General features: G+C 39.0%; 1 protein-coding gene across 1 annotated transcript; it reads right to left on the bottom strand.

The window, feature by feature from the left end:
* Positions 1-1630: 1630 nt before the first annotated feature.
* LOC114460323 (5-hydroxytryptamine receptor 5A-like) lies at positions 1631-9311 on the bottom strand. Its single transcript, XM_028442253.1, is given in 4 exon segments — positions 1631-2764; positions 5160-5347; positions 5350-5951; positions 9166-9311. Coding segments are annotated over 3 exon segments (1059 nt in total). The 5' UTR covers positions 5888-5951; positions 9166-9311; the 3' UTR covers positions 1631-2431.
* Positions 9312-15104: the final 5793 nt, after the last annotated feature.

Here is a 15104-nt window from a genome sequence, read left to right as displayed (position 1 = left end):
GGATTGTGATGAAATGGCTTAAAATACTATTTCTTACCTATAATTCGCCACTGAGATAATGTTTGTATGTCAAATAGAACCAAAGTTGTAATAAAATATCCAAATTGACATAACGTATGGTGGCCATCTTGGATTTATTTATTTATTTATTTATTTATTTTTATTTATTCAGTTCATTGGCTGCATTCAGGGAAGTTATGTTATTCCTTTTTTTTTTTGTTTTTTGTTTTGTACATGCCGAAAAAGGAGACGAGAGAAGCAGTTTGCTTATCCAAGTCCCATCCCCTGTTTTGAAAATTTACATTTTGAGTGGGAACAGTTGGTTTTCCAGCGTGGATCTCATTAAAAATGGAATCAGCATACTCAAATAGCCCCATGTAAAAAAAATTTCAATGATTTTCATGATTTCTTCCAGAAGTGAACATCTTAGCTATTGATTTACATCTGCCAAGCTAAATGACCTGGTTTTCCATTTACAATAGCTTTGCACGTTGATTATCTGCTATAAACCACCTCTTAAATGGTACTTTTGCACTGATTTTCAACTATTACTGCACTGAGGATTGTCAGTTTGACCACCTCACACACAGGTTTGATGCTCCACGCTATGAAGTTTTTTCCAAATACTGCTCTCACTGCGATTAAAGATAAGTCACACAAAAAAGTACACAACCAAACAAGAAGGTTGTTTTTTCCAGTCTCTGAGAGTCATGAAGCTTGAAGAATGTTTTTGGGTTTTCTTTTTAGCTACTTATAATAATGGAAAAAACAAATCCTTTATCCCTCAATTTAATTCTGGTCAACTTAACGCTGTAGAATTTATGTAATAAAATTTGTTTCATGCCAACCTATCTTGTGTACGTTATACAGGTGTCAGATTGAAATGATTGTTATATTAAATCTGTGGTGAAAATAATATTTGCCTGCTTATTCCCCGGCTTAAACACAAGCTAGAGCATGTCTTGATTTACAGTATGTGTTATGTATGATGTATTTGGTTAGGGCTGTCACTTTAACGCATTAATTGCGATTAATTAATTACTGGAAAAAATAATGTGCTAAGAAAAATAACGGCGTTTCTTTTTTAGTACTCCAAAAAATTCCCGTTATACACATAATACTGATGCACAGACTACAATAACAAGACGGGAGATTGGCAAGCTGCTCAGCTTCGTTTGCGTTCATTTTGGCTTTTAAAAAAACATAATGTGTGAGGAGCATGACACAGCATAAATCCTAATAAATCTTCAGGACATCGTTCCTGTAAAGATTAAACAAGATTCACACTATTCACAAAGTATTTAACGATAAAACATTTCTAAAAAATGGATTTAACACGAGAAACAAATCTTCAGTGGTGACTTCAATAAAGACATAATTATTTTTATGCGTATAGTTCTAATCGAAGGTAATGAGTACATTTCCTAAACAAGGATATAGTACATATGGCTGTCATTAAAAATTAATACATTTCCTGTAAGACCGGACGTTGTGGTTAAGACATTAGAAAGTATACAGTTTAAGCATTAGTTGATATTGTTGGAGGTCAGTTTTGTAATAGAATGAAGGTTTTTTGCGTTTCTTTCTCTGGTGCTGGTCTAAACCAAATGTCAATGGTCTTGGGAAAGAGATGATAGAGTTATCGATCCATAGAACTGGTCGTTGTGTCTCTAAAGTAGAAATATATCCTGTTGAAGTCTCTTTTAAAAGTTCAAATTGACATTCTTATGGCTTAAAAGGAGTGGGTTTGAAAATGTTGAGAGGTTAGGGTGCCTTTCCTTCAACATAGTACAACCAAATGCATTTGATCTACAAACACATCGGAATACGTTTGTTTTTGTTAGCAGTGATTTGTGGCTAATGGAGCGATATGAGGTTTCTGAACATTTTTATAACTAAGTGCTGTGGGACTCCCTGCGATCCATCTTTTAAAATGAGATGTATTTTTTTTTTTTGTTTTGTTTGAAGTACGATTCACAAAGACCATTTGATGTTTCTTTTAGCAGAAAACCCCACTGTTGGTTATTCCGGAGATTCATTTTGCTCATCTAACCTTTTTTTCTTGGAAAATGTCAGTTTTTCTCTTCTCCCAGCTGCTTCACACAAGATAATGATAGTCTCGAAAGGCAGGTTTTAATGTCTTTTTCATGAATACAGCTGAAATGTCGGAGAAAAAAAAAGACGTTTGGCAGGGCTTGATTTGTTCCTTGAACATACAGTAGATCCACTGTCAATCCCAGTCAGGCTGTGTGGTAAAAGTGCTTTAAAAACACAACATAACATACCATTAGGGGTACAGACACAGTTTGTGGTTATCACCCCATTTTGGAATGATGGAGTGTCAAACACTGGATTGATCAATGTCCATTAGAAGGAGTATCACTGAGAATTGGATGCTGGTGCGTTATGTCAGCTGAGTGGAGAAGGCGGCTCAGCGCTGGCGAGAGAAGAGATTCCTCAGGGCGTTATTGTAGTTCTTATTAAAGGCAGTGTATATGAGGGGATTGAAGAAGGAGTTGGAGTAGCCAAGCCACAGGAAGATGCTCTTCAGAATGGGAGGGATGTCACAGGAGCACAGCGGCACAATGAGCTCAGTGATGAAGAAAGGAATCCAGCAGAGGACAAACACACCAATTAAAATCCCTACCATCAACGCTGCCTTCTTCTCCTTCTGCTCACGCCAAGTGTCCCCATCTGTCTGGAAGGTAACGGTGGCGTGGCGTACCGTAAACACCATCTGGGGATGCTGGATTTCTTCCTTTACCTAAGAAAGCATCCAACATGAAAAAGAAAAATCTGAAATTCTGGATTGATTCATCAATCTTTTACAAACTTTACAATTTATAGAACAAGAACAGCATTTTCTTTGGCCAACACCAATCCTGTTAGAAATCCCTGTGGCTGCTTGACAAAAGATGATTCCCAGATTGAACTGTTATTCGACAAGTGCACAAAGAAAGTGACGTCAATCTTTTATCAGACTTTCACAAAGCCTGCACACACTATAGATTTTGCAGTGCTTGAATCAATAAATCGATTTCTGACAGTATATGTTTTCATGTATTACAGCTTGGAAAGTAGAAAACACAATTCCTTTCCTAAGTTTGGCATTTTCTTTTTTTTTTGTTGAACAACCTAGATATTTATTTTCCAAGATGCATCCTGTGTTATTTCCAAAGTCAGCTATAGTTCTCAACCTTGGGGTCGTGAGACACTACGACACTGCAAGGGGGTCGCCAGATGCCTTCAAGAAACTTAGAATATTTGCTGAACAATTTGATACCAAACTTGCCATATTTTAACCTATTTCCATCACTTTCTCTTGTCATATTTTGCTCTTTTATGCATTTGCTACATTACTTCAATTTCTGCAACTTCTCCATTAAATTTCAATACATTTTCTGCATACTTCTTTCCGCTTTCAAGACATTTTCACCCTTTCCACCACTTTCTCCACCTAATGTCATATATGTTGCCCCATTATTGTAACTTTTAACCTCTTTTCACCATATTTAATGCATATTTTTTCCAATTTAACCACATTCATTATTTGCCAGGATAAACTAATTGTTCCAATATTGACACTATATGAACCCTCTAATTTGCAACTTTTAACTGATATCTGTGGTTTTTATTGTCAAATTTTGCTACCTTTTCCACCATTTTTGGTGACTTTTAACCCATTTTATTTCTGATTAAAAATGATTTACATAATAATAATACACTTCTTCAATAACAATGGATATTAGTCACATCAATATATAAATGCGGTTATCACAAATTCATAGAACAATAGACCATAATTTTGTGACTTTATGGATGGGCCCCCAAAAGCTCTCCCCTTTATTCCCCCTTCATGATGGCCTTGTCTCCACATGACTGTTCTTCAATGTTCATATATGTGGATCCTTTATTTTGGGGATTGCGGGCTGAAAAGTTTGAGAACCACTGAGCTGTAGGACAGGCACCAGCATCCTAAATGAGTCTTGATTAAATGAAGGCAAAGCTTCACAGAAAATTATTTTCTAAAAATAATGTTCACCAAGTTTAGGGTGAACAAAGAGTTTCTCTTATTTTGTTGAAGGTAAAGCTCAGTTGTGATTGAGCGGTTCACATTTCAACAATATGTTGCACTGCAGTAACTCATTCAGTCAGTGGTGATATCTGCTGAACAATGAGATGTCAGCAGGGCCTCAATGTTTATTACAGTAGAGATGGATGTGGAGGACCATTTACAGTTGAGGCCAGAGATTGAAAGCATAACATTGTAACGAAAAAGTTATGTCACTTCAAGCTTTCGTAGTAGATTGGCTGAAAGCATGTCTTTTTTAGAGGCAGGGGTCTATGTTGACATTTTCTCAAGGAGCACATTTTCACTAAAGGACCCAAATTTCTACCTGTTGTCTGTTCCATTTGCATAACAGCAGGTTTTTTGAGCATTAATAGCTGGTTTAGTCATTTGGCAGGATTTGGTGAAAGCTCATTAAGGGTGAGTTATTACTTTGGGTGAAATATTCGACAGTTGAAATCCAACTGTGAGTTTTGAGTGCCTGGAAGTCTTTTCACAAGTTAAAATACTCCCCAAAGCAGTGACACACTGGTCTAATTAATTCAGTGATGGGTCCCCCTTGACAACACGCAACTAATTTTAAACCATCAGATGTCACACTGACAAAATCATCTTTTGTCACACAACAAAATATCTTTTTTTTGGGAGGATGCTTTAAACTTTGTTTTTCAAAAGAGAAAAAAGACATCTCCCTATTTGCATCCATTAAGGTGTCTTAGAACAAAAGCGATTTAATCTTTACAGAGAAACTTTGCCAGATTAAGTGTTTACTGATGCTCGAGTCTAGACCTTTGTCTCTCCTGATTAGGCAAACAACTAAGCCAGGAAGGTGCAGTGCTGTGGCCAATTGATGACGCAAAGGAGGATATTTATGAACTGCTTCATTCTGCCTATACAAATTTACTAAGTTAGGAGTGGTGATGAGCAGCATGGGTCTCATTACAAGTTTTTCTGGTGGTACATGAGATACATACATTCTGCGATCACGGTTGAACAGCTCTTCAGCCAAAATAACGATTACACTGCAAACTATACTTACAGGACACGGTCATAAGATGTTTTCAAGAATCTATGATTAAAGAAGAAAGACAATAACAAAGCAAATATTCACCTCGGCCATTGGAGTGATTGTATTCTTCTTGCGAGAGCCTATCCGAAACTTGGCAGCCTTGTAGATCTTCCAGTAAACAAACAGAACCACGCACAGGGGGAGGTAAAACGCTCCAAAGGTGGAGAAGATTGTGTAGGACGGCTCCTGGCTCACCTGGCACTTCATCCCTCTGAGTAAGTCTCGCCCCAACCAAAAAGAGGCGACAAGGAGATAATGGAGGACAGCAGCCATGTAAGAACAATCATGATATTGGAAATCTTTTTACGTGTCTTAAGAGTGTACTCTAGGTGCCTGGTGATGGACCAGTATCGGTCCAGTGCGATGGCGGTCACGTTCCAGATGCTGGCTGTACAGCAGAGCACATCAAACGAGATCCACACCTGACACAACACCCGGCCCAGCTTCCACATCCTGTTGTTCAGCTCGTGCACTAAGCTCAAAGGCATCACCAGGGCGGCTACCATCACGTCTGAGATTGCCATGGAAGCCACCAGGTTGTGGGGCACTCGGTGAAAAGTCCTCACCCTCAGGATGGTCACCAGCACCAACAGGTTCCACACAAAGGTGGCCACAACCAGCATAGCGAGTAAAGTCAGAGTTAGCACGCTGAAAACGGAGAAGGGTCGGTAGAGGTTTCCTTCAAAGTCATTGTCGTCCAAAGCTCCTGTGAAGTTGGTGGTTAGTGTGCTGCTGTTTGGAGACGCCATGGTTACGGCTCAGGGCCCGGCAGCTCAGGGCCAAAATTATTTAGAGACAATCAGCTGATGCATTCTGCAACAGAAGAAAGCCAATGTGCATTAATTAGAAATTATTTACATTAGAAACCCTATTTGTTTGATTTTCACATTGTCAGATGTCACACATAAGCTTCGAGTCTGTCACAATAACAGTTCTGGACTTGGTTATACACCTGTAATCCATACGTGTCAAACTCAAGGCCCAGGGGCCAAATCCGGCCCTTTAGAGCATCCAATCGGCCCGCGGTAGCAAGCCAAAAAAGTCAGAGAAGGCATTAATCATTGTGTAAATTACCAACTAACTACAATAGAAAAGTCAGAATCACTAACTACATAATGAGAAAACAACTGTCATTTAATATTGAGTTGCCATTTATTGCTTCTGCAAGAAGTTGTAGGCATGTTGACACTAATAGTTGAGCCACATTAGGTGTGTGAACTCTATATACAGTATGTATTTCAGTATATATTGCACACACACACTTGTCATGCACGTGTGAGATCAGTGCCTTCCAATACTAATGCGCACAAAGGCAATAGAATCAGTAACGAGGAGGTAGATAAGTGATTTGCTCACTGTTGTAAAAAACTACTTGAAATGATAATTTTCTCTGTCACAACATCCTACAACTTTCAAGTGCAATTCCATCTGCAGTTACAAAAAACCTCAAAAGTACTCGGGGATGATCTGGTTGAAGATGAATACATGAATATTCAGTTTTATCATCCCACTGCCGTCCTTCACATTGCATCAAAGTCAGGCTTCTCATGCACAGTGCACATCAGAGACAACATTCTCATGTTGGATGATTTGACATGGTTTACCTTTTTGTTGGCACATGGTGAAATTTAACACCACACAATGGTTCAGAAAAGAAAATGCAGACTTATCAATGTTTGTACTTTGTCAAACATAAAAGCATTGTAAAGCCTGGACGAGATCAAGCTGGTTAAACCACTTAATGCATTTGTCAGGTAAGAATTATGTTCTTCTTTAGGAAAAAGATATAATTTGCTGTATCTTCCACCACTACAAATAACCTTTGTTTTAGCAGCTTTCGTGCGTGTACGTATAGAGGAACAGGCTCAGATGTATTAATTTCAAAACCTCTTGAGATATTCTAATTCTAATCATTGATTGTTACTTTAATCTTTTCTCCAGCTTTTGCATATTTCCTCAGACCCCCTTCCTGATTTGACCAACCCTTCCTGCTCTTTAGAAACACAGATCACAGCTTGACATCTTAGCTACCCGCCAGAATCTTCAAAAATGGATTTATGCTTGAATATTTATGATAATCATCCATCTTGAAGGTTTGTCTTTGGTGACATCCAGGGGATCTGGATGAGGTTTTAATCGGCAAAACATGCAAAGTTACTGTAATAAATGTTGAAATAATGGATAATATTTGCAGAGATCTTATTCCTGAGGCTGTTTGGCATTGGATAACATCACAGTGAGGTAAAGATTGCACAGAATATCAACTTATTAAACAAACAATCTTTATCCAAGGTCCTGTTGTTTGAACATGAAATAAACTACTGGTACATGCATTGAGGAGAATTTCCTCCCATAGGACCATGTCTGATTAATTGCCTGTATTATAAAACACAAAGGCACAGCAACGAGGATGGCGTCTGTTTCCGTCTTGCATATGAGTGACATGTGACAACCGTCTCTCAGCATCACAATGTATTCCTCTAATCAAAGGCTCTACGCCCAAGCACACCAGCGGACTGTGCGCTCTCTCTTCTGCCCGCTCCTATTACAAGCTCAGAGCCATGAAATGGGACAATGAAAGAAGGGGAAAAGAAAGGGGGGAAATCCAAACGCTCTGCATGAAGCAGGCAATTCTAACAACCGTTTCTGCTGAAAGAATAACGCAGGGGCATGCATTTACATAGGCCACCAAAAGAACATGAAGATAACCGTACACATGTTCATGCACAGGATAAATACCTGTAAGAACTTTAATTGTTTTAACTCAGTATTTTCAAAATAAGGTTTGTGTAAAATGTTCATTCAGGCCAGGCTTTTACTATATCTGCATATTCCAGCTGCTTCAACAGTTGTTAGTGCCTGAACCCTCCAAGGATCGTAATTAATAGTGTGAATTCAACAGCGCAGGGGTGTTTAACACCTCACTATCCTCTATGAATGTTTTCCACTTTACTAACAGTAAGGTGAAAAATCATGGATAGACGACAGGCTACTTATTGGATTTATCTTGTTAATGAAGACTTCACCAGCTCAATTCCCTTTCTGAGCCTCACATGCATCTAAGCCAGTGGCATAAAACACAATTTATGTTCGAACAGAGTTGGCTTCAAAGGCTATTGTTACATTTTTTTAAGCAAATGTGTCCTTTTCCGCTTATTTATGACCAGCTACTTGATATAATGCATTTTATGAGAATGGCGCTGGATCAGACTTTGACTAAAGGTGTTGACACATCTCGTTTACTCTCCTCACACACACGCTTTTCACTGATTAAAAACCACAGGAGTGGTGAATGACAGTGTTTTCTGTGAAAGCCTCTTCAATCTGACACAGTTGCATGCACAATTTGCCTCTCTGCTGCTGACAATTACAGCCCTAAAGACAATGAGCAACATAATGGGACTTGGTAAGCTGCATGAATGAAAGCATCATACCATTAAAATATCCATCTTTATTCAGCAAAGGTTCAACTTTACAGGTAAGTTGGATTGAGCTTAATGAGTCCTGACAGAAAGAAGGATGTTTTTTTTTTCCATTTTGCTTTTCTAATACAAAAAGTGCTGTGGCCAGTGTGCTCAAATGAAAAGTATCGATTAATGATTGGTCATCTAATGCTTTGAAAGCATTGGAAAAATATCCATCATATAAATCTTTGGGTCAAAAAAGGATTTAATATTTATCGGGTATATAAGATATTGTTTATTTTTATCACAAAAAAAGAGAATAATAAGATAAACAGTTTTATTCTTAACTCTTCCAAACAAACTGACTTTATTTTAGATTAAAAATTCCTGATCTAAGCTGCACGTGAAATAATATAGCCAAAGAAAAGTACTTCCAGTTCAAGCCTCTCCAGAGAGCTCTTTTCCCCTGAGGCTCTTTTTATCTGCACCTGATGCTGCTCACCAACATGACACTTGTTACTCATCCTCTTCAGAAAGCAACCTTACTTTTACAGCGCAGCTTATGTTCTGTTACTGTAAGTCCTCCCCATCTCCATGATCCAAATCAGATGAAAATAACTCCCCCTCTTCACAGTTACACCGTGTGGCAGTCTGGCGTGTGGAAATCTGTGCTGAGTGTTATTCTGTCCATGGATCTTCACTTTGCTGCTGTGCGCTGGCAGCGCCGATGCTGATGAAGACTCTGGTAGCGGCTCACAACGAAGATACAGAGGCGCAGGAATGAACCACGCTCAGATCTGGGGGGGAAGCTGCCTCCTAACTCAATCTGTGTTTATTTGCCCTTCCACAGAGCTCGAATGAAGCTCCAGCTTTATATTATGATGCGCAGGAATACACAACCCAACTGTGTGTGTGTGTGTGTGTGTGTGTGTGTGTGGAGGTGCTTCTGTAAACAGTCCCTCTTTGTGATCCAATGAGTGCACATAGAGGTTGTTTAAGGAGAAACCGGTCCCACAGTGTTATGATGGATGTTTTTTTTTTTTTTTATTCCACACCACCTTCTGTAAAACTCCAGAGGCATGTCTTAATTCCTTCATCTCCTCATTAATCCACATTCTGCATTTAAGTGATTCAACTCCCATTTGTGCTCAGGAAACACGGCTCAACTTAACTTGTAATCGAGTCGCTTTCGTTTAAAGTCAATTTTCCGGACCCCGTGAGACACTTGATTTGTCCTGAAGAAATGCCCTGCAGATTAATTTGATTAAACCATCAATGTCTGGAACACTCTGAGACTGTTCAGCCAGCCATCTGTCAATAGAGAATTGGTATTAATGAGGCTTGCAATGGAAAACTAATTAGTCTTACCTTACTCAAAACATAATTTCCACTCACTGGTCACTTTAGGTACGTGTGTCCAATAAACTGCTTGTTAACAGCGAATTATGGTATATAGGCGCGCATGAAAAAATAGAATGATTTTCAATATTTTTGGTGGTTGGTTTGACTTTTTTTTTTAGAAACTCTGCATCCTTTTTGGTTTTGAACACGATGTAATATCCTTTTTTCTGAAAATGCCTTGTTGATCACACTGCTAAACTTGTTGAACTACTGAATTGATTGTGTAAAATTGCCTCTGTATGAACAGTCAGGCTACAATTCCTCCTGGCATCCTCCCAGACTGTTTGTTTCTGTGTTGTCTTTGTCATGGACTATCCTGTTGTACACTCTGAGTCAGCTGTTAAGTGCAAACCTGTATTATTTGTGGGCTGGTGTGACTAGAAAGCGTGGACGAGGGATCCATCCTGACACAAAACAAGTGTTCAGCTGCCGAACTCAGAGTTAGAGCATTCTGTGAATATCCTAAAGTACCCCAGCCTGCAGCCGGTTGCCTGACTTGAACCTCATTGACTTACCTCCAGAGAGACCACAGTGTTCTACATTCAACCTGACAGATTGTGAAGGAATACAGGCACAGTGCAATTAAAAAAAAAGCACACACACACACACACACACACAAACCCACACACTTGCCCTTACATGTTCTGCCAATTATTATTCATGCCTGGATAGGAATCTCAATGCTCATCCTGTAATGTTTCTGTTTTTATGCTGTTGAATGTGAGTGAAGAGATATTTTAAAGAAAAATGGTCTAAACAAAGGCATCCGTATAGAATTGAAAACATGGAGTGTTTCTCAATAATTCATGCAGACGTAAAGACAGCAGCAGATAGGAGGATTCTTCAAACAGCATCTGTTCCTCACAGGTTTTATAATGTCAGGCCAATACTGTGAAGGCAATTCAACATCCTGCTGTCCACAAATATAGGACGACAACAGCAGAGAGCAGTGTCCAGACTCGATACCTGCTGTTTAGCGTCAGAAACACCACACTCTTCAAAAGGAGCTGGTAGTAAATGAAACCATTGCTGGAATATGGTGGTTTTCAGCACCATGGCCAGCACTCAGGCATGTGACACTCCAATTATATCTCAACTGCTCAGCAAATGTAAACAGTTCCCACCTTTCTTGAATCTTTGCACAGCAGCCTGCTGCAAAGATGCAGTGATTACTAAAGTACTGTAGGAATCGAATGTGCTGACATTTGCAACATGTGATCTATAGCGTTTGAGTGTTTTAATTTCCATTGATTGCTAACTACCTATGGAATATACAGCTGCACAGATGCAGAAGCACGCTTAGTTTATTTCATCAGCTGGTTGCTTAAAGAAATCATTTGAGTGCCTTTAGTGCCATTTGATTTTCACCCCCCCCCACACACACACACACACACACACACTACACATGCTTCAGTACTAATCAGGCTGAAGCACGAAAAACAACACGTTATACAGTCAAGGAATTTTATTTTTTTAATCTTTTTTAAAAAAAAAAACAAGTTATATAAAAGTGAGTTATTTTTAGACCCTATTTTGATGAATGAACTGGAATTGGAATTCAATTCTGATTCCAGTCCTTGTTTGGTCCAGTCTCACTCACTGTTGACTTTTGCAAAGAATTTGAGGCATAACTTACAGGAAATCAATAAAACACTGTGTGTTGCTCAGCAATGTTAGAAATACATCTCAAATCTCACAGACCAAAACAGACAACTGATGCTCCTTTAAAATGTGAACTCCAGAAACTGAATGAAATGAAATAACAATGGGTATTTCCAAAATGTAGAAGTTAAAAGGCCACTGAATAGATTTTAGAACAACCAAAAATATGTGATGGAAAAAAAAAAAAAACATTTATATAAAATTCATGGAACACTGATGAATGAATCTCATGCAGCAACGTCTGAAACTATAGCAGCAGCAGCAATAGAAAATATAGCCGCAAGCGGCAATAAACGGCCTTTGCCGCGCTGCCTTCACTGCGCCGCGCCCACCTTTTCCTGCGCCGCCTTTGCGCTACTTTCACCAAATTGCACTGCCTTCAGCAATCTGCGCCACCTTTGTTGTGCCACCTTTGCTGCACCGCCTTTGATGTGCTGCCTCAAGTTCATACAAAGACAGTGAATTTTATACTATCAATGCATTATTATTGATTTGTTTTGACAGAAATGTACTATTGAGATAAAAACTTAGACATATTTATGATTTTTGTTGTACTAACACATCCAAGAACATTGCTGGAGTTGTAGTAAGTAGTAGTAGTAGTCAGTGACGTGTCCTGAGCACTAGTGTTAGTTGGGTAGGCAGGGCGTTGCAAATCGAGACCACCAATGTCAACACCAATGACAATTTCATATATTTCTGCTGGCAAGTGTTAATTCAATTCAACTTTATTTGTATAGCACAATTTACAACAAAGTCATCTCAATGCGCTTATCAAAATATAAAACTCATATGAAGAAAAAAAACCCAACAAGATCCACATGAACAAGCATATAGCCTTCTAACAAAATCAATATCGTAATACACCATTAAAGAAACAATAACAATTATTTAACATTGCCTCCATACTCTCCCAACAAAATATATCTCATGACACGGCAGCGCATCCGTTGTTTCGTTGGAACACAGAAACATGGAGAAAATGACAACAACAACAACTCGGAACAGCCTCAGTGAAGCGCATCCACAAAGAATTAGAGAAGTGCGCGATTGAATTTTGTTTGAATTTTTGAGTCTCGACATATTGGTTCAGTGGGTGAAAAGTAGGTGAGTTGTTTCCCACACTGGGAAACGCAGAAGAAGAAAGAAAAGAAAGAAAGAAAGACAGAATAATAATCCAACCCAATAGCAACGTTTCCCCCTTTTGAGTACCATGAACTATACATTTTCGGAAAGGGCAGGGGCATGCCTACGACATGAAAAGGGTCGCTAGTCACTGACGAGCATGTGGCGTTCGCATAGGCTCCGCCCCTTCCCTCGTAGTGTGGCCACTATAAGAGCAAGAGGCTTGTCTTTGAATGGCTCTTGTGCACCAAATACTATTCTTATTAAACTAGACATTTTTATCCCTAAAACAAAAAATATTCTGTCTTAGATTGATTCACTTCAAGAAACTGTTAGAACAACCTAATTGCAAGGAGGAATTGACAATAACCTGCATTACTATGCTGATGGAATAAAATACTCACTGGTTTTTACTATTTGTGACAGGTTGAAATACCTTTGTCAATAACAAAGTTTAAAGTCCATGTGTGTGGGGGGGGGTGGCTGCCTCTCGGCCTGGGATCTTGGGGGCATCTGGGGGGTTGCTCGGCCGCGGAGGGGTTGCCTGGGGCTCCCTGGCCTCCGCTCTTTCTGCTGGCCTGGCTGCATCTGCAGGCCCAGGGCAGTTCCTGGGCTTGCAGTAGCGGTTTTTTTTTTTGCACATATACTGGTATACGATGCACTGGCACGCCTTGGGATGTGGGATAAAACTCATACTGGGCTTAACCTTAGACACGTTAATCCCAAATACCTGCTTTAGGTACTACCATTCACTCATTCCCCCTGTTCACAGCCACCACCATTATAGCTAAGCTTCACACTTGTCACCATACTGGCTGGATTACACAACATAATCAGCACAATATATTCTACAACCTCACATCTCACCCTCACTGCAAAACAGTCTACTCTTCCCCATCTTTTCTAGTTCCTGCCTTGAGTCTCTCCTCCCTGCTCCCTTTCCCCCCCCCCCCCCCCCCCCTCCCCCCTCCCCCTCCACTTAGGTGTAACACTGCTCTCCCTTTTTATATCCTCCCTATAATAAAATAGTATTTTATTGCAATAACAAAATATGCATTACTGTCTCATAATGATTGCACTTCCTGTGGTGTTGACCTTTGACAGCATGTGCAGACAAGTTAAAAAAATAAAAAATAAAGTCCACTCACACAGTAGGGCGGGTAGACAGAGAACTATCATTCAAAGTAACTTTTGGTAGGAAATGTGTGTTTTTTTGTCTTTCAAAGTGGGGTAAAAAACCCTGTGTGCTGGTTTGAGCTCCTCTTTTATCCTGTTCTAACTTGTACATATTACTCACTGTAATATGTACAGTTGTCTGTAGTCTGTGATTAGACATCCCATTTTATATTCCTAGTTACTTGGATAAAATGTAATATATTTTTATTACAATATTACTGTTTTTGAAAATGTAACTGAGTTACACTACTTTGAGTTACTTTTGGTCCAGAACACTAATTATATCACACTGATAGTGTTCGAATAGCATCGGTCTAAGTTTTGTTTCAAATACTTCTGCTGTTTCAGGAGCATAAAGCTCTTTTTTGTTCCCCATAAGTTATATTTAACTATAATGATCATCTTTTTTTACTCAAATAATTGCAAAACAAAGCAAATATGCACTCAAATGAAATATGCATGTACCTTGAGTTACTTTAATTGTAACTGGTAATATATTACCACTTTTCACTTTTGTAATGAGTTACACTACTGAGTTACTTCAAAAAGGGATACATAATATATGTAATATATTACAAAAATAACTAGTTTCTCCCAAAACTTTTCACAACTAAACTTTTGCCATATTGTACAACCTGCAGGTTGTTCCAGGAACTTTGGAGTGATTTGATTGTGAGATAAAATAGGGATTTCATATCCAGGCACCATTTGTTTGCTTTATGATCCAGGAGGACATGTATGACTCATGTGTGTAAAAGCTAACTGGTCTCTGGACGAATCTTTGTGGTGAGTTAGTAAGATTTTTCGAGAGGCATCATTGGTTTGGTTTATGAAGAAATATAAAAGAGATGGGCAGCTTGAGGCCGCCCCAGTAACTGTAGCCTTGAGCTGTTTATTGACTACACTCTTTTTCTACACAGTATAATATTTCACAGTGCACCAGAAAAAATACGTAGTGTCTGGTTTTACCTTGAGGATTCTGTTTATTGTGACTTATGTGCACAAAGAACATAATGAGCGAATGTTTTTAATCGCCCCTACTGCGGAAGAGGACTGTTATTGTTTTACGAACAGGTCCTGAAAGTCAAGGACTTCTGGTGAAACTGAGCCACGCACTAATAATGTGAACAATGACCATCATAGTGTGTCGATAGTAAGAGGAAGCTCAAATAGCCAAGGTGTTACAAGCTCCATTTTT

The sequence above is a fragment of the Gouania willdenowi genome, unplaced genomic scaffold (assembly GCF_900634775.1).
Source record: "Gouania willdenowi unplaced genomic scaffold, fGouWil2.1 scaffold_424_arrow_ctg1, whole genome shotgun sequence".
In the NCBI taxonomy this organism is placed as follows: Eukaryota; Metazoa; Chordata; class Actinopteri; order Blenniiformes; family Gobiesocidae; genus Gouania; species Gouania willdenowi.
Note: the sequence above shows the minus strand (reverse complement) of the source record. Positions and strands in the feature narration are given on the sequence as shown.